The sequence below is a fragment of the Giraffa tippelskirchi genome, chromosome 11 (assembly GCF_054371585.1).
Source record: "Giraffa tippelskirchi isolate mGirTip1 chromosome 11, T2T-mGirTip1v1.2.pri, whole genome shotgun sequence".
NCBI lineage: Eukaryota > Metazoa > Chordata > Mammalia > Artiodactyla > Giraffidae > Giraffa > Giraffa tippelskirchi.
In genome coordinates, this window is record NC_137285.1 from 10,784,331 (window position 1) to 10,811,282 (window position 26,952).

The 26,952-nt window shown below is 43.8% G+C and overlaps 1 protein-coding gene and 1 long non-coding RNA gene across 6 annotated transcripts in view; one reads left to right on the forward strand and one right to left on the reverse strand.

Annotated features, from left to right (window-relative positions):
• The window catches only part of PTPN11 (protein tyrosine phosphatase non-receptor type 11), a 68,453-nt gene that overhangs the window by 25,784 nt on the left and 15,717 nt on the right, over window positions 1-26,952 (forward strand). For 4 of the 5 annotated variants that reach the window (XM_081546321.1, XM_081546324.1, XM_081546323.1 and 1 more), the window contains exons 5-10: window positions 2,597-2,713; window positions 3,371-3,484; window positions 19,129-19,225; window positions 21,390-21,469; window positions 21,595-21,753; window positions 24,116-24,247. In XM_081546321.1, the coding sequence (XP_081402447.1) occupies window positions 2,597-2,713; window positions 3,371-3,484; window positions 19,129-19,225; window positions 21,390-21,469; window positions 21,595-21,753; window positions 24,116-24,247 (699 nt within the window). Of the gene's footprint in view, window positions 1-2,596; window positions 2,714-3,370; window positions 3,485-19,128; window positions 19,226-21,389; window positions 21,488-21,594; window positions 21,754-24,115; window positions 24,248-26,952 lie in introns of all 5 variants that reach the window. The other variant, XM_081546326.1, reaches the window with a different exon arrangement.
• On the reverse strand, window positions 19,090-21,688 carry LOC145527913 (uncharacterized). Its single transcript, XR_014069992.1, has 2 exons — window positions 21,332-21,688; window positions 19,090-20,443 (listed from the first exon to the last, which is right to left on the reverse strand). It is a non-coding gene; the product is annotated as an uncharacterized LOC145527913 (long non-coding RNA).

Sequence of the window (26,952 nt, forward strand, 5' to 3'; positions counted from 1 at the left end):
GGTGGTTTTTCTATTGGGAGAAGACCAACACCATTTCTTCCCAAGTCAAGTTTTCTTTGTTCATTTAGGCAAGGGCTTCTACACTTTGAATACCTTGTTAATTATAATTATAAATAATTTCATCATTTCAGGGCTTTATTATATTACTTATTTCCTGTGTATCTCTAGCAAGTCACCTTCTGCCCTATGGTATCTTTTTCTTTTTTTGGATGCACCACGTGGCTTGCAGAATCTTGAACCCTGGTCCTTGGCAGTGAAAGTGTGGAGTTTGGAGTTTTCAGACTAGGCTTCCATTGTTCTACAGATATATTCTTACGGAATCTCAGAACGAAACAGCAGTTGTCTCTTTCTGCCTGGAATCCACCGTCCTCTCTTCTGACCACAACACTTTGACTTTCTTCTCGGAAACCACCATCCCTTTGCTGATTCTCCTGCTTAAGTGATGCGGACCCCAACCCTTAACACCAAAGAAGTCCTAACCACTGGACTGCCAGGGAATTCCCAGCCCTGCAATCTACTTGTATGTGGTTGCAGCTGGAATCTGCCTCCATCTCCATTTCTAAAGTGATGGCATCAGCTCCTCCCTTGGGTTGGCACAGTCTAGCCTGTGACTACATGTGATTTCATATCAGTTAAGGCTGGGAGAATTGAACTCACCATTTCTTGTTTTTAATGTGCTGGCTAGACCAAGGAGGTTGGTTTTTGGTCAGCTACATCAAATTTTGTTTTGACATAGTTTCTTAAATAGTAACTGTATTCACTTATTGCTTCAGTTTTTAAATAAGATTTTTTTTAAAAAACAGCTTTATTGAGATACAATTCACATACCATGAAATTCACTCTTTTTAGGGAGGACAGTGTGGTGGGGTTTTTTTTTTAGTATATTCCTAAATTATGCAGCCAACAACACTAATTCCAGAATATTTTCATCACCCCGAAAAGAAACCCTGTGTTCTTTACCAGTCGCTCCCTATCTTTCCCCCTCCCCCCAACTCTTGGCAACCACTAATCTTTTCATTTCAATGGATTTGCCTGTTTTGGGTATTTCATATAGATGGACTCATGTAATATGTGGCCTTTTGTGACGGACTTCTTTTACTTAGCATGTTTCTCAAGACTTATCCATATTGTAGCATGTGTCAATAAACTTTTTCTGTTGTCAGACTTTCTGTCATATGGATATATACATTTTGTTTATCCACTAAACAATTGATGGGCATTTTGACTATTGTGTATAATGCATTTATGTATAAGTTTTCATGATATTCTCTATTTGATGAGACATGATGTTCATATTTTCTTTTAATTTGTATAGTTTCCTTTGTTATACTAGCTGGTTTAAAGTCTTTGTCTGGACTTTCTCAAGGACAGTTTCCACTGAATGCTTTCCTCCCACTCCCGAAATATGGTCCATACTTTCCTGTTTCTTTGCATGGCTCATGAGTTTTTTTTGGAAACCAGACATTTTATTTTTAAAAATTTTTTATTTTGTATTGAAGTATAGCCATTTAACAATGTTGTGATAGTTTCAGGTGGACAGCAAAGTATTTTACTTATTAAAAAATTTTCCCCCACACCATACGGCTTGTTGGATCTAAGTTCCCCAACCAGGGACTGAATCTGGGCCCTTTGCAGTAGAAACTTGGAATCCTAACCACTGGACTACCAGGAAATTCCTAGAAACTAGACAGTTAAAGCAATATAATGTGGCAGCTCTGGAAACCTGATGTCCTCCTTTCCCAGGGTTTGTTGTTGCGGCTTTTTATCATTCCTATAGTTGTTGCTGTTTGTATGTTTCTTGACTTTCCTGTATTCTTTGTCATGTGTGGCCACTGATGTCTTTGCTTAGGTAGCACAGTGATTATTTAATGGTTGGACAGAGATTTCCTTAAATGCCTTGAAACATTAAATCGCCCAGACTTTGCCAGCATGGCTCTGTGTATGTGTGTGTGTGCGCGTGCGTGTTGGGGCATATCTGCCGTTACTGTTCTGCTACCTTAAAACTCATCCTTAGCCTTCACTTCCTGCCTGCACACAACCTCATAATCAGCCAGAGATAAAGATTAGGGCCTTTTTGGATCTTTCCTGAACTTCACATGGCCCTGCAAATGCACATGTCCTTCTAGATTCTCAAGAGTATGTAGGAGGTTTTCAGAGCCCGCCATGGACATTGCCTGGATTTTCCTTTTAAGTTTTTGCTCAGTCTGTTATAAAGCACTGACTGGTATTGCTGCTTTAGGTAGCTGTGATATTAAACAGTTGCTGCTGATTGTTTTGGGGAGACCCCCTGAAGGCAGGGCTAAGTAGGCTGTAAGTCAAGTTCAAAGAAAAGCTCTAAGACAAGCTCAAAGACAGGGAGCTGCTAAACAGATCAAATAGTAATAATTCTCTGGGGATTGGTCTGGACAGTGTTCCAGTTTCATCTTGTCTACTCCAGTTGTGCTTAGCTGCTTTGTTTTCCCAGCTACTGTGGTTATGAAGCTATTGGTTTTCAAGGCTTCCAAGAAGTTGGGGGAGAGTTAGTCTCTCTACTTGAGTTGGGAAAAGCAGTCATTTAACATAAAGGTCATGAGCGAAATTTTTGTTGTTGTGAAAGGAACTGAAATATGATGTTGGTGGAGGAGAACGGTTTGACTCTTTGACAGACCTCGTGGAGCATTACAAGAAGAATCCTATGGTAGAAACATTGGGCACAGTACTACAACTCAAGCAGGTAAGCATATTGGAAAGCTAAACTCCACCTTCTTATACAATTAAAGAAGTCCTAACATAAAATATTCCAGATGGAAGTAGAATAGTATTGTGAACCTCCATGTACCCATCACCCAGCTTCAATTATGATCAACTCATCAAATCTTGTTTCATTTATTAGTCCACTCACTACCTTCTTCCTCAGTATTTGTAAATGAACTCTAGACATTACATCATTTTCATGACTGTCTCCGTATATAATTCAAAAGGCCTTATGGAGTTTTAAAGCAAAGTTTTGATAAAGTTTTCGTTGTAAATCCAGCTTCGCTTATCTTTAGGTGATCATTGCTTTTCACTTGGGAGTTACTGCTATTTCAAAACTCATTCTTATTACTTAGTGGCAAATGACATCATCTCTAACATTGTGGTCTATTTATAAAGAAAAATAGGTTCGAATTTATATCACAGAGTAAAGTATGTGGAGATTCAAGAAAGAGGTATTTCCTGACCGGACAGAAAAGAAAGTGAAACTCTATTTGAAAACTTTTATTGTGAATACTGTGAACTTCCTGTCCTTGCTTTTATAAATGCCAACAAAGAAGTCTTTTTTTTTTTTTTGCATTGACACTTTTTTCTGTAATACTTTCTTCATTTCACACCGACTGCTGAATTTGATTAGCCCCTCAACACAACTCGTATCAATGCTGCTGAAATAGAAAGTCGGGTTCGAGAACTAAGCAAACTAGCTGAGACCACAGATAAAGTCAAACAAGGCTTTTGGGAAGAATTTGAGGTAAGTTACGAAAAAAAATTTTTTTACATGATTTATTAAATCCTAGTCTTAATGGAAGGGAAGATAGTCTTGTGTTTGGGATTGGATCTCAAAGACTCACTTGGATCTGCAGCTCCTCTTAATTTGGTCGTTGATTGACATGGAGCAAGTTGCTGAGGGGGCTTTTTCAAAAGAGTTGGCGTTATGTTCTAGAGAAAGGAGTTGGCAGTTGATATCAAATGGATGAGCCAGTTGCTCCATTTGGCTCTTTTGGTTTGGACTGCTGGCAAAATCCCAGAAACACAAAAGTACCTAATTCTTTGGAAGGTTTCCAGCATTGGCTGGGGTCTTTAGGAAGAACATATAGCTTTATTGCAGCGAACAAGTAAAAGACAGTTAGCTCAAGGTGGCTTTAATCTGGGAGCTGAAGTTTATATCTTTTCAGAGATTAACTGATTTCTTTCCTGAAACCAGCTTGGGTAGGAGAATGTCCACAGTGGGAGTGGGCTGTGTTCCTGTTGTGCTGAAATGTGTCACCATTGTAACCTTGTTCTCTACCTTGTCATCCCTTTGACAGAAAACGTCCTTAAAGACAATTGTGTGTGTGTGTGTGTGCTCTATCTATCTTCATAGTTACCTTTAAGCAGCATGCCTAGTAAGCAGCAGAAGCTCCATAAATGTTTGTTGAATGAGTATTTACATTTAGCTAATATTTATGTTATTATATTATTGCTACTGTTTATGGGAATGATCGTTCCATACTTTTTGTAGGACTTTAGGATTCATAAATATTTGTGGAATGAATGAAAGAGTAAATGGCCACGTGGAGTCCTTTTAACCACCGTATGTCAGATCACCTTGGTGAGATATTATTTCCATTTTACAGATGAGGGAGGAGCCTTCAGGCTCAGAGAGACTAAGTAAATTGTCCAACTTTCTGTACCACAAATACTGATTGAATTGCAGCACTGAGGGTGGGTACAGAATAGAACAGTCATGGTCTTTGCTCAGTGTTCCTGACCGGGGACTTGACCTCATGTTTATTCCTTTATACCAACATTGGGTTAGTCACCAAGGACACCCTGGTGAACAAGATGGACAGGGTTTTGTCTTTAAGGAGCTTTGAGGTGAGAGATGGGTAAGTATAGAAATTTCAGAAATCTTACATCAGAGTTTGAATGAAAAACCTATTTTTTAAAAAAATTTTTTATTATGTAAAATTTCAAATATATACAAATGCAGAGAGAATCATCTGACTGTAGCAGTATATACCTGTCACCCAGCATTAACAATTGTTGTTATCTGGCCAGTCTTTTTACGCTTTGCTCCACTTATAATGAAGATTCATCAAATAGTAGTCATTGTTCTCATTATACTAGTTGTCTCTTGTTGTTGTTGGATCATTGTTCAAATAAGTTCCCCCTGGATCTCTGTTTTAAAATCCTAAGCCTCTTAATGTTCTCATGTGGGAGGCTCTAAGAACAGGCTAGCACCCCCATCCCCTCTTGCTTTTTTTCTTGGCTGCACTGCATGGCATGTGGGATCTTCGTTCCCCAACCAGGGATCCAACCCATGCACGCTGCATTGGGAGCACGGAGTCTTAAACACTGGACCACCAGGGAAGTCCCCTGTATTTTTTGTAGATTGGTCTATCTAGAAGCTTTGTCCGATCCAGTTTTTCTTTGGCGAGACTGCATATATGTTGGTGTGTCAGGAGGTGCTTGTCACCAAAGACAAGATAAATGTTTGACTCTTTTCCTTTTTACTAAGTATTTTCAAAATAGCATCCTCCAAAAAAATTTTTTTTATCAGTATGTACTCATGGATTTTTAAAAACATTTTGTACTTATTTATTTTTACTTTATTTTTGCACTGGTACCTTACTTTATTTATTTTTGGCTGTGCTGGGGTCTTCCATTGCTGTGCACAGTCTTTCTCTAGTTGTGACAAGCGGAGGCTACTCTCTAGTTGTGGTGACAGGCTCCTCTCAGTGTAGTGGCTTCTCTTGTAGTGGAGCACGGGCTCTAGGCGCATGGACTTCAGTAGTTGTGGCTCACAGGCTCTAGACTAGGGGCTCAGAAGTTGTGAGCATACGGGCTTAATTGCTCCACAGCATGTGAGATCCTCCCAGACCAGGGATAGGACTTGGTGTCCCCTGCATTGCAAAGCAGATTCTTAACCACTGGACTACCGGGGGAGCCCTACTCATGAATTTTTAACACATTCAGTGTGCGTCTGTTTACAGCATTCATTATCATTTCTGTTGCTCAAATTATTTTAGCTTCGGCTGCTGGGAGCTTCTGCAGGTGGCTTCTGCTCCTTCCTGTACAACTGGAGTAGTTTTTGCTAGATTCCTTACTTTCTGGTTTAGTAAGTTGTTACAGGGTAATACATTTCCTATGTCAGAACTGGAATCAGTCATTTCTCCAAGGAGTGAGTTAGCTTCTCTCTCTTTCCTCTCTTTTTTCCTTTCCTTCTCTTCCTTCCTTTCATGGGAAGTGGTATTTAGAGACTATAGTCCAGGAGCCAGAAGTGCTTATTGCTGTAAGGTTGGTTATTGCGTTCTCAATGGGTGGTGCTAGAAAAAGTTATTTTCTTGAAATAACTTATGAGTCCAGTTGAAACTTCCAATTCAAATTTAGGACTCAGAATTATAAGACTTCTGCTACCTGTAATAATATGATTACTGAAAACAGTTTGTTTTCCTAGTTTTTATTTTTTAATCCTTAGGGTATTTCCTTCAGAGAAATAGAGTCAAATTACTGTTCTTTCAGTTCATTTGTAATAGTTCTTCTCTATTTGGTTATTTTCTAACTGTATATACAATTAGGTTGTTTCATTTTATATTTGGATTTCAGAAATTTCTTTCTGTAAAATTTTATTTGTAATTGTGTAAAATATTACCTTTGATTCTAAAGTCAGATATAAAAAAATACATTCAAAGAAGTCTACCTTCTAGTCCCATCTTTTCCTCCTTATATTTATAGCCCTTTAAAAAAATTGCAGCTTATCATTGCCTTTCAAAAAGCATAAGCAAATATGTATCTGTAATTTCATAACCAATTCTTTCACAGATAAACAGTAGCATTATTTTACACACTTTTTTTCCAGCTTTGTCTTTTTGTTACATTGGAGATTCACCCCCTCAATAACGTCTACAGATAGTCTTCATTCATTTTTACTGCATAATACTCCATTGTCGGAGAAGGCGATGGCAACCCACTCCAGTACTCTTGGCTGGAAAATCCCCAGGCTACAGTCCATGGGGTCGAGAAGAGTCGGACACGACTGAGCGACTTCACTTTCACTTTTCACTTTCATGCATTGGAGAAGGAAATAGCAACCCACTCCAGTGTTCTTGCCTGGAGAATCCCAGGGACAGGGGAGCCTGGTGGGCTGCCGTCTATGGGGTCGCACAGAGTCGGACACGACTGATGCGGCTTAGCAGCAGCAGCAGCAGCAATACCCCATTGTGGGGATGTACTATAGTTTATTCAGCTTATTGATAAGCATTTGGATAGTTTCCAAATGAAAGAAGATACAATGGATAGCCTTGTGCCTGCTTGTTTCTCTATTTTCGCGAATTATTGTTAATAACTTTTTTTTTTGTATTCTGTGTTAAAAAAAAAAAAGCAATGGTTGTTACTCATCTTTGTTCTTTTTTGGCCGTGCCACATGGCTTGCTAAATCTCAGTTCCCTGATCAGGGATTGAACTGGGCCACAGCAGTGAAAGCACTGAAACCTAAGCACTAGACCCCCAGGAAACTCCCTACTCATCTTTAATCTTTATTATCTATCCTGCCTGATTTTGGTTAGCATATTTAAAGTCTGAAAAGTACTGTTTTTAGTTAAAATTTAAAAATATCAAACCTTTTTGGTAAATATAAGAAATAATTATAAGAAGTAAATAGTGAGTTATTTTGTAATCTAGACCCATTTTTATGTTACACTTTAAAATAACTGGGGCAGTCATTTGCATCAACCATGTTTCCTATAAAATGTGACCATGTGTGCATGCTTAGTCTCTCAGTCGTGTCTGACGCTTTGCGACCCCATGGACTGTACCCCGCCAGGCTCCTCTGTCCATGGGATTTTCCAGGTAAGAATGCTGGAGTGGGTTGCCATTTCCTTCTCCAGGGGATCTTCCTGACTCATGGGTCAAACCTGTGTCTCTTGTGTCTCCTACATTGGCAGGTGGATTCTTACCACTGAGCCACCAGGGAAACTATAAAGTGACTATGAACATTTTAAAAATTATAGCAGCCAGTTGGGTTTCTGGTGCAGTGGTGAATTTGTTAAGTTCACTTAGGCAGTGCTTAAAGAAACTAAGTCCTTCCTGCTGCTTGTGGCAGTAGGGAGTTTTTCATGATCCCATTGGTAGGGTCAGGATAAGAACTTAGAAGGAAAGTGCCTAACTTGACTTTTCTGGCCATGGAAAGAAGGTTGACTCTAAATGCTCACCTGATGGTTTCACTCCGTGACATCTCAAATTCAGTTCATCTTTTATACATTATTAACACCAAAATGAGGGAGAACTGAGTTGGCTTTCAAAGAAAATGGGAGAGAAACAAGATCATGTCTGAACTCTCCTATATCCTCTTCAGAGGTCAGGCTCGGGTGATGAATTGTCAGGCACTCAGTCAGGGCATTATTGTTTTATTTAAACTGGAGCTAGATCCAAACAGCTGGTGGCCTGCTTTCTAGATCTCTTATGTACCTGCTTCTTAAATCCAGTCAATTTTTTTAAAAATTGCCCTTTAAAGTTGGGGCTAGGGGAATAAGGCTGGGAACAGAGTGAACCATTATAGAACTTAGGTCTTTGGAAGCAGAGACTGATTAAAATCTAAGTCCGCTGAAGGTAAAGCTTGATCCAACAGCAAGACATTATTATTTTAGTGGTTGTACCTTAGTTTTTTCCCAGAAGGTGATAAATTTGTGATCAGTTCCTTCTTACTGTGTGTTCTGTGGTCTTTAAAGTCAACCAGAACTCTAAACTGCAGTGCCATTGAGAATTTAGCTCTGATAGGTACATTTTGTTTGTCTGTATGCCAGACTTCTGGTTTTCTGTAAAATTCTGCATGTTCTGTCAGCTATTTCTCCCCAGAAGACACTTACAAATTACTTCCGATTTTGATGCATCTTAAAATATACAAAGTCTCTTCTGAAACTCTTTGGTTCTTTCCTCCTTGCTCCTGAAATAAATTCAGATTGATGGTTTTCTTCTAGATCATGTGGTGTGATCCAAATGTTGCAAACCCAAGTTTTGATTTTTTTTCCCTGTAGATTCTCCATCTCTTTTCTTTCTCCTCCACGTTTTACCTTTTTTTTTTTTTTTTACTGTGGTAAAATGAGATTGCCCTTTTCTGTAAACATCTTATGTCTCTTGCATATCTCTGCTCATGACTACAAAGAGGTGAACAATATTTCCAGATTTGGTGAAATAAGACTGACACTAAATAAATGAACAGGCAGGTTATGATCCTGCAGTTTTGTCCCTGTGATGTGCAAGTGACCTGAAACCTGAATTCACCCCTTGTGCATCATGTGTGAGAGCGTTCGTGTTAAGTTGCTTCAGTCGTGTCCGACTCTTTGTGACCTCATGGCCTCTAGCCCACCAGGCTCCTCTGTCCATGGGATTCTCCAGGCAAGAATACTGGAGTGGGTTGCCATTTCCTCCTCCAGGGGATCTTCCTGACCCAGGGATCAAACCCGCTTCTCTTACATCTCCTTCATTGGTTCAGTTCAGTTTAGTTGTTCAGTTGTGTCCGACTCTTTGTGACCCCATGGACTGCAGCATGCCAGGCTTCCCTGTCCCGTCACCAACTCCTGGAGCTTGTTCAAACTCATTTCCATCGAGTCAGTGGTGCCATCCAACCATCTCATCCTCTGTTGCCTCCCTTCTTGTCCTCCCTTCAGTCTTTTCCAGCATCAGGGTCTTTTCCAATGAGTTAGTTCTTCACATCAGGTGGCCAAAGTATTGGAGTTTCAGCTTCAGCATCAGTCCTTCCAGTGAACATTCAGGACTGATTTCCTTTAGGATTGACTGGTTTGATCTCCTTGCAGTCCAAGGGACTCTCAAGAGTCTTCTCTAGCACAACAGCTCAAAAGCATGAATCCTGCATTGGTCGGTGGGTTCTTTACCACTAGCACCACCTGGGAAGCCCATTATGCATTATGGTTTTGTTCAAATGAAACTGTTGGTGAACAAATAGACACACTTCAACCCTGCTGTTTTATGTCTGCTATGTGCATATTATCTAAGAAAATAGTCCAGGTGAGTCTATGGGCCCTGTAAGGACAGGTAGTCCTTTTTGTTTTGTTTTGTTCACTGTAGCCCCAGAATCCAGCAGAGCGCCTGGCACACAGTAGGCACAATATATGTTTTTGTGTTGTGTCGAGTGTGAGCTGTTTTCAGTAGCAAGAGAGACTTGTATTGGCTAAAGACCCTTTGCTTATATTCAATAGAGAACAGCTCTCTGATGCTTAAAAAGTATGGAGAAGTGTTCCAGGCTTTGCTTTGACATGTCCCTCTTTATTCTCATGCACTTTTCATTTGGAGTCCCTGTTTTAGGCTTGGCAAATGCACATTTTAGTCCCTGCAACCCCTCTCCGTACACTTAAAACGATGTCATTCAGGATCACAGTAATGAATTTCAAAAAGATTTCAGTTATGAACTTTCTGATTAAAAAAAAAGACACACACACAGATAAACCCAGCACAGCACCTTATTCCCTGGGGTTCTGTTTTCCAAAGCACTTTAAAGCTTGTTTTCCTCAGTATTTAGAATTTTTTTCAAAGCCCATCCTCCTTCCATTATACACAAGCCTCTATTCCCTGTCATGGTCTGAAGCTGTTCTCCGTTTGCACGGGCATTGCAGGCATTTTGCTGACAGCCACACAGATGTCCCGGATTCCGCTAGCAACTCTGCCAGCCAGCGTGTCTCCAGAAGGAGCTCGTGCCTGTCTTCAAACCCACAGTCCGGTTTGATTTCTTTAAAGTGATTACATCCGCTCAGGGGAGCTATAAATTCTCCTTGGAGGTGGTTAGGTTTTTATGGAGACAAGACTTTTAACTGCACCCCAAAGCTGTGCCTCGAATAATGATTCTTCCTGATGATCTGTAGCGGAAATCTTCTTCTGGGTGACTAAGCAAACGCACGTTTAACAACAGCCCCCAACCAGGGCTCCGGCCTCTTGCTTAAAAATGCCCCAGGATGGCAGCCTTGAAGCTGTCATCAGGGTTTTCCACCCAGGCCCAAGCTCCCAGCTGCTACCTTCCTGCGGGCAGAGCATCACAGTGGCTAAGGGAGTCTATTCCACAAGCTTCATTCTGGAGAAATTCCTTTGTTTCCTTTGAACTGTTTCTCTTTCAACCTCCCCCCACTCCTGCTTTAGTTCTGTACCTCTCCAGTGTCAGGTTTTTCTCTTTAGGAATGTTTTCATTTGCTGGAGCTGCCTGACATCTTTACAGAGAATTGAAGAGCCTAAGATACTTCCAGGTACTCTCACATCTCTGCCTAACCTTCCCCTTTGCTTTTGAACAACCTTGGTGCTTTCTACACCTGTGGTTGTCCTTCTGTCTTCTCCATCCAGTGGGCCTGTGTTGTGGCCTCCATTTCTTCTTAGCCCCTTTCTTTTTTAACCTTGGAATGTGACAGTCCCCGGTATATTGAAATAACACTTTCAGAAGACACCAATGGCCTTCTTTCTTTTTTTTTTTGATTGTGCTCTGTCTTCATTATAGCACACGGGCTCAGTAGTTGTGGTGTGTAGGCTCTTCAGTTGCAACATGCAGGCTTGGTTGCCTTGTAACACATGGGATCTTAGTTTCCCAGCCAGGGATTGAACCCACGTCTCCCGCATTGGAAGGCAGATTCTTAACCACTGGACCACCAGGGAAGTCCCACCAATGACTTTCTTAATTGTGACTAAAAAAATAGTCTTTTCTCTGGCCTTTTTCTCCCGTGAGCTGCTCTTGAGACAGCTGTCCAGCCTCTCTTTTCCACCATCTTCTCGTTTCTCTGTCTGGTAGCAGCATGTGCCTGGTTTATTCCTTCCTCCCATCCCGTGTGCCCTTCTTGCTGTTCACTGCTCTCTCTTCTCCCGAACAGTTAACTCTGCTGGTTCTCCAAGACGTGGCCAGGGCCCTCTGCTCTTCTGGCTTTAAAATTGCTCTTCACTGAGAGCATGTCCATTTTTACCCCAGTCCGATTACCTCTAAGTGGCTTCCAGGCTCTGGTTTTACCTTTTGATTTGTGCCTTCCACACTTCTTGGCTTTCATGTTTCTTCAAATTCAAGCATTCACAAGCGGACCTGTTATTTTATTTTCTCCTTCAAACCAACTATCCGTTTTTACTTCTCCGTCTGGTGGTTGTCCTGTATATTCTCTGACCCTGTAGGCTGGAATTCTTGGAGCATCCTTTAACTTGTCTTTCTCCTCTTTCTCACATTGTCATTCACTAGGTCTGGTTGGTTTTCCTTTCCTAGTTGTCTTTCTGTTTTTAGAGGACGGAAGGAAGCAAGCCAGCATTTACGGTCTGTTTGGTGCTGTGCTGCGGGCTAAGGAAGTCATCTCATTGTGTCCCCAGATCTTGTGAGGGAGGTAGATCTTGTGTCCCTGGACGCTCTGCGATCAGGGCAACTCCTCAGTATCACCCAGGGGGGCAGCGGCTGACACGGGAGTCTCACCTGATGCCAGGGCTGTAGGTGCTCATTGCCCCACAGGACACCAGCTGCTTTTTTACCCTTGACCTCTGCCCTTCCATTCACCCTTCGTGCTCATCTGCTGCCAGCATTTCTCCTGTCACTCTTCTGCTCACAAACCTGCAGTGGCTCCCGATGTCCCACCAGAGCCATAGCATTTTCATTCTGGAGATGAAGCACCTGGAAGAAAGGGCAAAAGCTGTCCCCAAGGATGTGGCGGGCAAATAGTTGGCTGTGGTTTGAGCTTCCAGAACCTCTGACTCCAAGTCTACTGCGCTGTGCTGCTCAGCTGTTGAAGATCTGCTGTCCAGTTCTCAAAACGCCCCAGCTCCCCGCCTGACCTCATTCCCCACCACTGACAGCACAGCTTCCAGACTCTTTGACCAGTTTCCTTCCCCCCAACTCTCAGGTCACTAGCTGTGGCCTCTTAGCCACCTTTGCTCACATCCCTACCTTGCTGGGATGTCTTCTGTTCTTCCTTGCACTCTCTGCCTCACCCCTCACCTACCTCAAGCCTCAGCTCCTCCCAGAAACCACCTTCCCTTAATATTCATGAATCTCAATCCCAAAGTTCCACACCACCTAATTCATTATACACCAAATGACAGATTATTAATGATGGATTTGTCTTGTGCTGTGTGCTGCTATTTCCTGTGTCAGATCTTGTTCTCTTCTGGGGATCCTGTCTTCTGAATGTGTTTTTCCACTTACTATTCACCTTGTTGGAGGAAGGTGATGACTTGACTTACAACATGCACCTGTAAAGAAACCAGATCTTAGGTTGGTTTTGTCTATTCATGGTGCTTTGTAAGTGCTTGTCCATCAGTGTGGACCTTCTCTGACCATGAGAGAATCCATCAGCCCCTTCGTTTCTCGAGGTTGCCGTGGACTCATTCGGGAGGAACTGCTCAGACTCCACCGCGAGGAAGTGGTAAAAGGCCGGGCAGCGTAGCATCTGGAAGTGGGGGCTTTCCCCTGCTGGTGGTGCCTGGTAACATCACTGAGTTTGCAGTAAAGAGGACAGAGCGAGAATTCCAGTGTCCCTCTTTGCAGAGGGCAGACGCCAAAGGGAAACAGAAGTTCATTCAGACAGGGAAGAAGGCCTGCCCACGTGGAGCCTGCCCACATGGTTACCACTGTCTTATTCATGGTCCTAAATCAGAGAGGCCATCAGCCCGGCAGCCCTTCTCAGCCTTCTGTCTCTCCCACAGGAGGCCAGCCATGCGTGGGTAGCGGGAGAGTTAATAGCAACTTTTACATTTCTGTTTTTCTTTTTTACAATTTATAAAAACATTCTTTTATTATTGAAGTTTTCACACACCCTGAAGTCAAGAAAATAGGATGATGGGCCTTCTTTTTCCCAATCCTCAGCTGTAACACTTAGCAATACTTTGTTCATCTAGTTTCCTCCCCTCGTAGCTTTGTTTTTGAAAATGAAGTAACTGCTGGGAATTCCCTGGTGGTCCAGTGGTTAAGAATCCACCTTCCAATGCAGGGGACGCAGGTTCGATCCCTGGTCAGGGAACTGCAGTCCCACATGCCGTGCAGCAACTAAGCCCATGCACTGCAACTAGAGAAGTCTGCGTGCCACAACTAGAGGGCTCGTGCGTCAGAACTACTGATCCTGCGTGCTCTAGAGTCCGTACTCCACAGCTGGAGAAAGCCTGCACAGCGCAGCAAAGACTCAGCGCAGCCAAAAAATAATTAGAATTAAAAAAATAAAGTAACTGTACAACTTGGTCTGCCCCTAATGGTTAATGGCATTATTTTTTTTTCCCCCTTAGCAATTAGTCCCGGTTGCTCAGAGCACTGAGGACGAATGGTTCTCAGGCCATGTCCTGGCGCATGGGGCTGCCTGGCTCTGCCCATTCATCTGTTGTGTGTCTGTCTTTCTTTGATTCTGTTTTTCCACTTGCATTCATGACATTCTGGTCAAGAGCCAGTTCCAGTGGTCTTTAATCAGAGGGCTTTGGAAGTCTGTGAGGGGGTGTTTCGGGGGGTCTCTTCCGATCATCACAGAGACTGGGAATGCTGCTACTGGCTTTTGGGCTGGAGACTGGCAGGAGTCCAGGTGTGGGGAGCATGGGTGTTCAACAGCCATAAATGTAAGGGATGGTTCTGCACTGTGAACACCTGTTCTGTCCACACTGGTTGTGCTGCTGGGCACTCCTAATGTATAGTGTGGATCAGGGGATTCTCTTTCTCTTCATGGCTCTTATAAAGGCTTAACCATTTGATATAATCCCTTTGTTGATCAACTTTGGCTCATGTAATCAGGTGACTGTAGCTAGCTAGCCTCTGGTCCTTTTGGAGGGTTCCTCCTTGGGTGCAAACCTTTTGGTTGTATTGCTTGGTAAGATGGAGTATCTTGCAGCCTTGTGCCCCAGCTTTATAGTGTTGTTTTTTGTTGTTGTTGGTTGCACACGGGCTTCTCTCTAGTTTTGTACTATCCTTTTAGCCGCCTGTCCCACGGCTTATCACTGACATCCTGCCTGGCCCAGTGGATAATGGGGATAGAAACAGTGACAGTCAGCTGCAGATCATTCACAGCTTTTGGTGACCTGGGGGCAGCTGAGAGGGAGTTCATGGAAGATCAACTTGGAAGGGATTGTAACCTCCTGGGGGCAGGGCTTGTGGGATATTCCCCTGCCTCTTCCACCAGCCTGGTGCTGGGGAGGAAGCACCCCTTAGCAGGTGGGAGCTGATAATCTTGGGTGCAGTCAGGGAGCCTCTGCTGGCAGAGTACAGAAACTCACAATTTCTGAGTTCTTTTTATATTCAGCCTCATTCTAGAGGGATGGCAGCCATCCACTGTGAGAAATGAATTGTGTTCAGGCAACTGGGCCCCAGGCATAGTTGAGAATGGGCTGATGGGGTCTGAGGAGGGAGCAGGGCTGGAGCGGGAGACACACAGTTACACAGTTCTAATCCATGACAGCTGCCAGCCGCCAGCAGTCAGCACCCGGCAAAGCCAGGGACACAGGGCCCCTGGACCTGTCCTTTCTGGAAGACTCCAGGGCCCAAATTGTCTCAGCTCGTGTTCTGATTAAACCTCACATCCGCATGGAAGAGACGGTTGGTAACTTAATGCAGGATGCGGGAAGCCAGAGGCTGAGCGAGTAGATGGTCCAGCCAGCATGCACTGGGTATTGGTGAGGGTTTCCTCGGCCTGGAAGTCTGGATTATTCTAGCAAAGTGTTCTTGGTGTGTGAGGTGATTTTCAGCGGCCCTGTTACAGTAAAATTGAATTAGTGAATGAAGAAGGTTTTCTCTTTTTTATCTCTTTAACCCTTATTCATTTCTTTTATCGTGGCTTAGGAGAAGGTCTGAGTACAGTTTTAATATGCCTCTAACATCTACCCCTGGGCTTCCCTAGTGGCTCAGTGGTAAAGAATCTGCCTGCCAATGCAGGAGATGCAGGTTTGATCTCTGGGTCAGGAAGATCCCCTGTAGAAAGAAGTGGCTCTAGTATCCTTGCCTGGGAAATCCCATGAACAGAGGAGCCTGGCAGACTACAGTCCATGGGTTCACAAAAGAGTCCGACACAACTTAGTGACTGAACAGCAGCAACATCTATTTCTTAAGACTTGCCAGTATACCTTTTTTTTTTTTTTATTTTAAATAAAGCCTCAGGCATACCAGGGCTTCCCTAGTAGCTCAGCTGATAAAGAATCGGCCTGCGGTGCAGGAGACCCCGGTTCGATTCCTGGGTCGGAAAGAACTGCTGGAGAAGGGATAGGCTACTCACTCCAGTATTCTGGCCTGGAGAATTCCATAGATGGTAAAGAGTCGGACACGACTGAGCAACTTTCACTTTCAGGCATGTTATAATACCTAGGTAGAATTTGACAATATTCCATTTTTATTATATTCCTTCTTCTGGTTACCTTCTATATATGGCAAGTGATAGTGGTTTTCTTATGTGCTAGTAATAGGCAGTTTTCTTTTGAAATACATCTTCCGAAGGGGAAAAAGTGGAGGTTAGTTTAAGAAAGCAACTGATATAATAGGCAGTGTGCCAAGATGAGACAGCATCTTGAAGATGCTTTCCTTTCTTTGTTTTCATTTATCTTTTTGTTTTTGGCTCCGCTGTGCAGCTTATGGGATCTTAGTTCTTTGACCAGGGATTGAATCAGCACCCTTGGCAATGAAAGCTTGGAGTCCTAACTGCTGGACTGTCAGGGAATTCCCTTAAATATGCTTTTCAGATGACTAAAGATTGGGAAATGCTGATCTCATATTTTGCCTCCAGTGGCTTTCCTTTACGTTGAAGGCCAGGTCAGCAGTGTCAGCATAGGATGCTGAGTGTGGGGCCTGCAGTTCACGGCCGTCGCCAGTGATGGTCTGTGGTTTGTCTGTCTCCCCCCCAACCCCTTCCTGTATTTGTTTGTCCATCCAGCAGATACATTTTGAGGGCCTGCTTTGTGCTGGATGCTGAGCTGGTTACTGGCAAACAGGGGTGGTCCACGCTCTCTAATAGAAGAGACAGGTTGTAAAGACGTAGCTGGTATTCAGTGTGACAGGAGCACTCATGGAGGGTGATGCTGCGGACTGTGTGCAGGTACCCTGAGACCCAGGGAGGTCGTGCTGAGTGGGTCAGGAGAGCTTCCCAGAGGAGGCGGCATTTGAGGCAGGTCCTAGTGAATAACCAAAAAGTAACATTCAGAGGTACTCAAGGCAGAGAAAAGGAGTTCTAGGCAGAGGCCATGAACAAGAACATGAAGGCACGAAGAAATACGGTGGGTTCAAGATACTTGGTGTGGCTGGAGTGTAGACAGTGCACCTTAACTCTTACACCAACTCTGAGGGGTAGGTAATCAGGGTTCACCTCGCCTTATACCGGAGGACACTGAAGGACAATCAGGATAGTGACCGGACAAGCAGAAGCTGAGGTTAGAGGCAGGCCTCCATCCACTCAGAGAGGAGAAGGTCCCCTGAGTTGTTCTGAGAAGCTTGCATTTGTCTCGAAGGCAGGAGGAGAAATTGAAGGTGATTAAACAGTGAGGGACGGATGAGATTTGCCTTTTCTAGAGCTTGCTCTGGCAGTGTGCCCTCCACAAGTGAAGCGTCACTTGAAGTTTGTTCCATAAGTGAGCACTTGAATGCTTTGCTGTCAAGTTTGTTTTGAATCAAGCCCCTAGTTATTTCCTAGCTTTTGTTGATGTTGTTTCTCTTCACTTGGTTGATGTTTAAGTGATTGATTCAGTTCATAGGGTTTGAACCTCACCTTACTGTCTAAAAATCAAGATCGAACTTTCTTCCTAACAGCAGTATCAGAGGATATGCCAGCTCCGAGAATGCAGATGGCTCTAATTACTGTATGTGAACTCACTGAAGAATTTTGAGTGACCATTTGATTGTCAGAGTACTGTGTACGTTGTATTTTATTTCTGTCCAGGTTTCAGCTGGCTAAACATTTTAGTTCTGAGCTGTGTGTCAAGGCCAAATTATTGCATTTTGAAACCTAGAGTCAAATAGCAATTTAAACTCCTGACTTTCATACCTGTCTATGAAATGCAGATAAATGAAGTGGAAATATAATAGGGCCACTGTGTTACGAAATACTGGCTCTGCCTTCCCTCGTAGAGAAATCTCTTAAGGGATCATCATTTTGGCATATATAAATATATTTTTAATATGTAACACTTTTTTTTTCTTTTTAGTTTGCCATTCACTTTCTTGATTTGCCCATTTGTGATTTCCTATTCAAACGAGGCTTATCTGAAACCATTGGTTCCTTGAGAGGCACTTTTGGTGATTCTGAAAAATGAAGCCTACATCCTTGAAAATGCTTCATTCAGCCTGGCTGGTCCACCTTCCTGTCTGTTTCTACAGCTGGTCTTCCTCTCCACTTCCCTGCGACGTCCCTTCTTCCCTGGGGCCAGCCCTGTTGTGGCTGCCTGCTTTGTTTAGGCTCTTCTTTCCCTGGTTCCGTTCCCCACCTCCTTTCCCTGCAGAGGTGTCCTTCCTGACCACTCGCTTCAGGAGCCTGAGCGTTCTCCTCCTCCATCTCTATCTGGGGAGAGCAGAGGGGCTCCCCCTCCCCTCAGAGCACAGGGGAGCGGGTGTCTGTGCAGACGCAGGCTTGGCTGCCCGGGGCACTGATGTAGGTTTGGGGCACAGGAAGACTCTAAAGCTTTGCCAACAAAGATTGCACGCCCACAGTAAACCACTTTTACTGTCCACCGGAATCCAGATTTGAGAACTGAGTTTCAGCTTGCTCTGAATTCATCAATGGTTAAAGTAGGCAGATTACAAAGTCCTGAGGAACATGGATCACATCTCCAATTTGGGTACTGTTTACCAACGTTCACTGGCTTTCATTCTTAGTAACTTATTTTTAAAGGTCTCTCTCTTTTCAGGGTGGGAGCACACCGGGCAACTTGGGGGATCTTATCTTAGCTCCCTGACCAGGGAATGAACCCAGGCCCTCAGCAGTGAGAGCGAGGAGTCCTAACCACTGGACTGACAGGAAATTCCCAAAGTTTCTCTTCTTATAAATATTTATTGTAGAAAATTTAGGCAAAAAATGAGCAAAACAAAACATAATCTTACTGCTGAAAATAAAAAAGCCCCATACTTTTTTGGTGTACAGACTTCTGCCATTTCTTACATGCATAGGTGCACACAGACATAAGGGCTTATGTAAGGCACTGTTTGGAAAATTTGACCTTCTTTTTAGTTAATACTTACTCTGATCATCTTTCCAAGGCATTAGATATTCTCCTAGCATAAGTCTGTAGAATATCCTTTGTTTGAATGAATGAAAGTGTTTATTTCGGCAGCTATTTCCAGTGTCTCTGCCCCTCTTGATGTAGCATTAAGGTGAGCATTCTTATAGCTGTCGCCCACAACTCTTGAACATTTCCTGGGATAAATCCCCTAAAGCAGAAATGCTCAGTCAGGCTTTTTGGGGAAGCTTTTGACGCATAATAATATTTACTTTTGTTTCTCTCCAGACACTACAACAACAGGAGTGTAAACTTCTCTATAGCCGAAAAGAGGGTCAGAGGCAAGAAAATAAAAACAAAAATAGATATAAGAACATCCTGCCCTGTAAGTACCAGTCTCCGTAATAGTCACTGTTGGAGGTTTTGATCCCCAGGGTCTCTGTCACTTCTCTGGGGAGGTGGGGCATGTGCTTTTTCAGCAGATCCAAGGCCTTAGCTTCTTTTAATTGTGAATAGTTTCCAAAGTAGTCAGCTGTGGTGGAGACGGATGGCCTCATTCATCCAGTTCCTGTGATGCTGCTGCTTATAGAGTGAAATTTACACTAGGAGGCTTAGAGTGTGGTTGTTTCCTTCTGTTCATTTAGACTGCCCAGGAGAGATCGTGTCAAGGCTTGCTCTCTCCCAGGGTCTCACCATCAGCCTCAGGGGTCCCAGGCTTGTGTCCTTGCTCTGCAGTCCCTGGCCCTTGGATCTGTGTGGGAAAACTGTTACTGGAGCCCCCAGAGTCACTACTCTTAGCTCCAGGCTCTAATGCAAGGTCTGCGGAGTGGGCCAGGAAGAAACATTTAGAACTTCTCTTGATGTATATTCTTTATCCAAAAAAAAAAGGAAGAAAAAGGAAAAAAAAAATTAAATCTGATGTGCAGCTTGATAGCAGAGTGTGTATAATGTATTTAATAAGCCTTGTTTGCATCTATAATTGGATTGGATTGGCCAGAAAGTTCATTTGGGTTTCCCACACTGTGAGCATACAGAAGAACCCAAATGGACTTTTTGACCCACTCAATATGTATACATTTCAGTGTTCAAAAACTTCATTATTAAAGTTTATTGGGGAGCATGATCAGATTGGAGAGCCTTGCCCTAATGTCTCATCGGGTCAGAACTACTTTGCTATATATTGTAAACCCATCCTGTGTGTGTGTGTGTGTGTATAGCATAGTCTTCCTCTTTCTGTGTTCGTATGGGCACATACATGGTGTGTATGAATATCACATCCATATAGATGTGTGTAAGTGAGGATGGGAGGCAGTGGAGGCTCTTCTAATATCGAGGAGAGAAAAAGAGGAATTTGCAGGGAATCATTCTGAGCCACAGCATGGTCCTAATGACCTTGGGGAAGCATCATCCTCTTTACGTCTGAAGTTTTCATTTCTGCTCAGGAGGTCTGAATGGTGCTCATTAGTAAGATGTGGGCATGTAGGGAAAGATGACAGGAACAGTGGTATGCAGTACTAAACAGAATATTACTGTCCTTTCCTCTCTTAAAGATCCCAGTCAGATGTTTCTTCTGTTTAGCATCATTTTCTTAAAGATGGGCAATCTGAAACAGAACAGTGTTAAGACATACAACTTTATTACTAATTCCCAGTGTAAAATGTGTTGCTTAGGTAGCACACTCAGATTTTTATATCAGTAATGTACTTTTATACAGAATTTGGTCAGTAGATACTATTGTCAGAATCTTGTCTGGATACTGTATTTAATTCTACTTTACTTTTTAAAAATCCTTTTTATTACAGAAAGTTTAAAATATATTTGAAAGTAGACAAAATAATAATACACAACCCACACATGCCTAGCACCCAGCTCCACCAGTTGTCAACTCGTGCCCAATCTTGATTCATTTCTATTCTTTTTTTTTAATTTATTTTGGCCGTGATGGGTCTTAGTTGCAGTACATGGGATCTTTAGTTGCGGGATACAAACTCTTAGTTGTGGCATGTGGGATCTAGTTTCCTGACCAGGGATTGAACCTGGGCCCCTTGCATTGGGAGCATGGAGTCTTAGTCACTGGACCGCCAGGGAAGTCCCAATTTATCTGTATTCTGGTACACGTCTCTTCTCTCCCTGAATTATTGTGAAGCAAATCTCAGACATGTCATTTACCTATACTTTACTCTTCCTTTAAATAAAAACAAGAAAGCAAAAAACCTTTTGTTCTGAAATAATTTTAGACTCACAAGAAGTTACAGAAATACGTAGAGGGTTCCCATGTATCTTTTCCCCAGCTTCTCCCAATGATAACATCCTCTATACCAACAGTACACTATTAAAACCAGGGAATTAACATCGCTACCTTACACTCCTTAAGGAAAGCATTTGGGGGCATCATATTCAGATTATTGTGCTCACGTTGGATTTAGTTTTTAATGCCATTTGATTATGAAATGAATAAAACCGGGACTCGCTGAGAGTGAGCTGATTTGACCTGATTTGTCCTGAAGGGGTCTGAGTACCACTGTGACCGTGGTCTCTTCTTCTTCCAGTCGATCACACCAGGGTTGTCCTCCACGACGGTGATCCCAATGAGCCCGTTTCGGATTACATCAACGCAAACATTATCATGGTAAACTGCTTTCATGGTGTTTTCTGACTGTGTATTGCTAGCCAGTTTTTGTATTTTAAAATCCTTCCACATGGCCTGAAAGCAGTTTTCAAAGGTTTGAAGTTGTTTTCTTCCTCAATCTCTAGCCTGAATTTGAAACCAAATGCAACAACTCAAAGCCCAAAAAGAGCTACATTGCCACACAAGGCTGCCTGCAGAACACGGTGAATGACTTCTGGCGGATGGTGTTCCAGGAGAATTCCCGAGTGATTGTCATGACAACAAAAGAAGTGGAGAGAGGAAAGGTATACTTTTTTGAAGTATTGTACGTGTTGGGTTGATCATGTTAAGAACCGAATAAACATGTTAAGCTTATTCTAACTGACCCTCTGGAAAAAGGGGAGTGGAAGAAATCTGGTGTAGTTTTCTACACCTAGTTTCCTGGGCAGGGATCAAAACCCGGCCCTTCTCAGTGAAAGCGTGGAGTCTAACCACTGGACCACTGAGGAGTTCCCTTCTAAGATTTTCGTTGTTGTACTGCTAGTTGATAACACATCTGAATACGTTCGGGGCCAGGTCTGGTCATGGTGAAATAGAGGCTTCCTCCAGCAGCCGCCCACAGTAGCATTAGATGTTCTTGAATTAATGGACAAGTTAAAACATTTTTATAATTTCTGCTTCAGGGGAGGGTCACCTGCTGTCAGTGTGGAAAGGAAAACTGAACCCTCCGTCCTGCCAGTTACCTGGCTGCAGTTGTAGGAGGCCGCCCATTCTCATTCTCTGGTTGCAGTTACAGGAGGCCAACCTAGGGGCTGGAAAGAGGGGGTTCTCAGGTTACTTCAGAGGGATCAGGATTGGTCCCTCTCAGAAGAGCTGCCAGAAGCTCCTGGAACAGACAGACGTTGGGACCAGTCGCCCTGCCCCACTGCTTCCCTCCTTCTCCCGGCCTGTGCCTGTGTTCCCATTCTCCCTCTTCACTCTGCAGCTAGAGCGGAGGGCGTGATGCGCTCCCGGTCTCCCCACAGGTCTTTCCAATAACTTGTGTTTGCACAGAAGAAAAACCAGTGTAGTGCACAGAAGGAAAACCAGACTCTGGATTCCTGGGCTTTTAATTTAAAAGCTAAAGTATCAGTGCTCACGTTTTAGAATTTGTTTGCCAAGGTTTACATCAGAGTTTGGGAAACTGGGAGGAGGTTGCAGTCATTCGCAGACATGTAGAGTCAGCTACAGTGTTAGGAGCTGTGATTTGTGTTCTCTTGGGTGACCAGGAGTCCTCAGAATTGATTGACCAGTAACAGCATTGCATACATTTAATAGTCAAAGTGTTCATTTGGGGATAATAAAAATTGTATCAAATCTATCAAAGAGGTACTTGGATCTACAAAATACTGGAGGCAAAGCCAAATTCAGAATAATAAATAAAAGGCCACGTAAAGCATGTCAAGCAAAAAAGTAGTGCTGTCCATTAATTCTTCTGTTGATCTTTCCTCCTACCATATTTTGTTTCTTTTCAATTAATCATTGACTCAGAGGGGAGTGTCTGCAGCTGTTCTCTGATTTCTTGTTTTTTAACAGTGAATTGCTGTATCTTCCTAATGTACAAGGTAGATTTCTCTTGCCGGTAGTTGTGTCTTGGGGGCTGTGGAAAATGAGTGGTGTGGGTGACTGCTCCTGGGGAAAAAAGCAAGACAGAAAAACATTCTCTGCCCAGAACGCATCACCAGATCTCTGCGGACTCAGGTCTCATTGAACAAAGTATCTTCCTCTTTGGCAGCAAGACTGATTCCCCTGGTGCCATATTTTCCAATCTGAAGCCAGCAGCTATTGCAGGCTCGGCGTTCCCAGGCGCCCGGTTAAGTGAGGGTGACGTGTGCAGCAGGTATCAAGTGGATCTGGATATAGAAAAAGCAGCTGGTTCAAAACTCCATCAGCTGCCTTTCCGTGCCGGAGTTGTTCACACTTGGGTTAGATAAGGCGTGGAGGCCTCCTACACGGGCGCGGAAGTGAACCAGACAGTCTGGCTTGTTGGGCAGCCCATCCACCTCCAGAGCCCCTGCCTGTCTTCCCTGCAGAGTGACTGGCAGATCTCCGGAATTCAGCACTCAGCGGTTGCTAGACAGCAACCTGCACACCCCGTAGTCCTCCGCTCTCTGCTCTTTAGTTCTTTTTTAAAAAGATAAGTTCAAGTCCTTTCTTAAAAAATATATTTATTTTTTCGGCTCTGCTGAGTCTTGGTTGCGGCATGCAGGATCTTTGGTCAAGGTATGCAAACTATCAGTTGTGGCATGTGGGATCCAGTACCCTAACCAGGGATCGAACCTGGGCCCCCTGCATTGGGAGCATGGAGTCTTAGCCAGTGGATCGTCAGGAAAATCCCTCCTTGGTTCTTTAGCGAGAAATAAACAAGCACCAACTCTCCTCAGACCCATGACTTGGATGAACCACTCTGCAACACTGGCTTTCTCTTCTCACTTCTCCCTGGTTCTCCCTGCATCTGCTTCTCTACTTTGAACTCTTCTTTCCTTTTCTTTGAAAATCCAACAGTTAGACACCAGGCAGGCCCTTTTCCATATTAGTAGTCAACACTTGAATGTTGCTCTTCTGCTGGTTGAGGCTTTCATGTCAGAGTTCACAGAGATTAACTGTCTTTTCTCGGACCCCTTCCAGAGTAAATGTGTCAAATACTGGCCTGACGAGTATGCGCTAAAAGAATACGGAGTCATGCGCGTTAGGAACGTCAAGGAAAGCGCTGCTCACGACTATACCTTAAGAGAACTTAAACTCTCAAAGGTTGGACAAGTAAGTATACTGTCGTACTTTAGAGACTCTGGTAACTGCACATCGGGTGCGCTAATCCAGGGTCATGCGGTCACTTCTGTCTGCATAACTTCAGGCATTCGTTCACTCACTGAATAACATCCATTTATGGACACCCTCCGGAGAAGGAAATGGCAACCCACTCCAGTACTCTTGCCTGGAAAATCCTATGGACAGAGGAGCCTGGTAGGCTGCAGTCCATGGGGTCACTAAGGGTCGGACACGACTGAGCGACTTCACTTTCACTTTTCACTTTCATGCATTGGAGAAGGAAATGGCAACCCACTCAAGTGTTCTTGCCTGGAGAATCCCAGGGATGGGGGAGCCTGGTGGGCTGCCGTCTATGGGGTCGCACAGAGTCAGACACGACTGAAGTGACTTAGCATGGACACCCTCTGTGTGCCAGGTACCACCGAGGTACTTGTTTTGTTGTCATTGTGTTAGTCACTCAGTCGTGTCCGACTCTTTGTGACTATAGCCTGCCAGCCTCCTTTGCCCTTGGAATACACCAGGCAAGAATACTGGGGTGGGTTGCCATTCCCTTCTCCAGGAGATCTTCCTGACCCAGGGATCGAACCCAGGTCTCCTGCATTGCAGGTAGATTCTTTACTGTCTGAGTCACCTGGGAAGCCACAAGGTACTTGGCTGGTACAAGGCAAACCAGACCTGCACGGTCCCTTTCCCCACAGAGCCTAGGGAGGTGGAAGGTTAAGGAGTCAATAACCAACCAAGCTTTCCAATTGTGCTGGGGATGTGAAAGCCACATTGTGGTGTGTTAGAGAAGGAAGTGGAGTACACAGGGAGGACCTCTTTGAGGGGGTGCCAGGCAAGCTGAGACCTGAAGGTGGAGCAGCATCTGAGGCTCGGGAGAGGAGAGTTCCAAGCAAAAGGAGCAGCAAGTGCAAAGGCCCTGAGGCCTATTTTAGTGCCCATATTCCATGTGTCAGCTTCTAATTGTACGTAGTTCAGGTTTGTCCCTGGGATGACTATGTTTGTTTCTTTTTTTTTTTTTTTAACTTTTTATGTTATATTGAAGTATAGACGATCAGCAATGTTGTGATAGTTTCAGGTGGACAGCAAAGGGAGTCACTCATATGTATACATCTGGGGTGACTAACTTTGCATCCAGCGTGATTTGGATTCATAATGATTTCATGGTGAGAGGGGCTTGTTCAAGGGCCTCTGGGGACACAGAGGTGAACGAAAGAGCCTTTGTCCTCAAGGAATTGCAGTCATGTAGCCACAAGAAGCCACGATACAAGTCCCTATGCCATTGAGCAGACACCTGCTGTCACATCCACCTAAGGTGCCGGGGTTTCTCAGCAGTGGATGGAGAGAGGGTGGGGGGGAGTGCAGATCCGTGATGGAGAGAGTGCATAGAGTCCCAGCTAGGTAGCCGGGGTGGGAGGAGGTGGGCGGAGGATGGAGGAGGGACTGTCCTCTGGTGAGTTCCATGAGGTGGCCTGGGGACCCGAGTGAGCTGGGAGCCTCTGTGGCTGTGGTCCAGGGTGAGATATCAGAACTTCTGATGTGCAGTTCTGTTGCTGGCAGGGAGAGGGTGGAGGTTCAATCGATTGTGAGACTGCGGGGAAGCTGGAAGAATGTCACTGTCAAGCAGAAATGAGAGATTTAGAGGACATCGGACAAAGATTTCAGATAGGTTTTTCTTCAGCTGTAGTGATAAACTACCCGTCTTCTTGTTATCAGGTGTTTCTCAGTAGCAGGTGGATTTTTCTTCAGTTTTGTTTTGTTTTTTTTTTTTTGATAAACGATCCATCTTCTTGTTAGCAGAGATTTGGGAGTATCATGTACAGGAAATGTTGGTGTTTGGGTTTGTGTTTTGCACTTTTGGATGCAGGTGCTGACACGAGACCGATCATTTCTCCAGAATTGCTGGTCATGGATTATCTGCTTTTTCTATAGCATGTTCCTTTTTTTTTTTTTAAGTGCTATCACATGATCTCATTTAACCCTCCTAATCGCCTGGGAAGGAGGAGTGGGACCAGAGACCTCAGTGGCCATTTATATAGGAGGAGGAACAAGGATGCTCAGGGTGGCTGGGCCTCTCTCATTCCCTGTCCTTTCTGTGATCCTGGGAATCCCCTGAGTTTTAGCTCACTGGTAACCTCCAGAAAAATCCTTTTTCATGACTCAGCAAACTAAATGCACATAATTCAAGAAAAGATCTTCACTGTGGTTCAGATTCCTTGAATGTTCTGAAGGTCACTGGTGGTGGATACTGGTCTGGTTATTCTCTCTCTTACTTTTTTTCAAAACCCCCTTTAAAAATGTTACTTAGCTTATGTAGTCTCCAGATAATGTAGGAAGAAGACACAGTGACAAATAGTGACCTAATTGGGTGGACCCAGAACATGATGCTTTTTTGGTTTTTTGTAGTCTCAGTACCCTTGTTGACCTTTATTAATGTCAGTCCTTAGAAGAGCACCAGCGTGCTGAGCCTCTTCCTGTGTGCTTCTCAGTGGCTCTGTGTTTAACTGGTCTTGTTTAGTCCTCACAATGATAAATTGTGGTAGAGAGAGCCTTATGCCCATCAGCACATGAGGGGTTTGAGGCTTAGAGATGTCCAGGGGCCACAGTGAGTGTGAATGCTGGGGTTGGGGCCTGAATCCATCCACCTGATTGCAAAGCCTGTCTTACCTGCTCTGCACCAAAATGGAAGTTGAAAT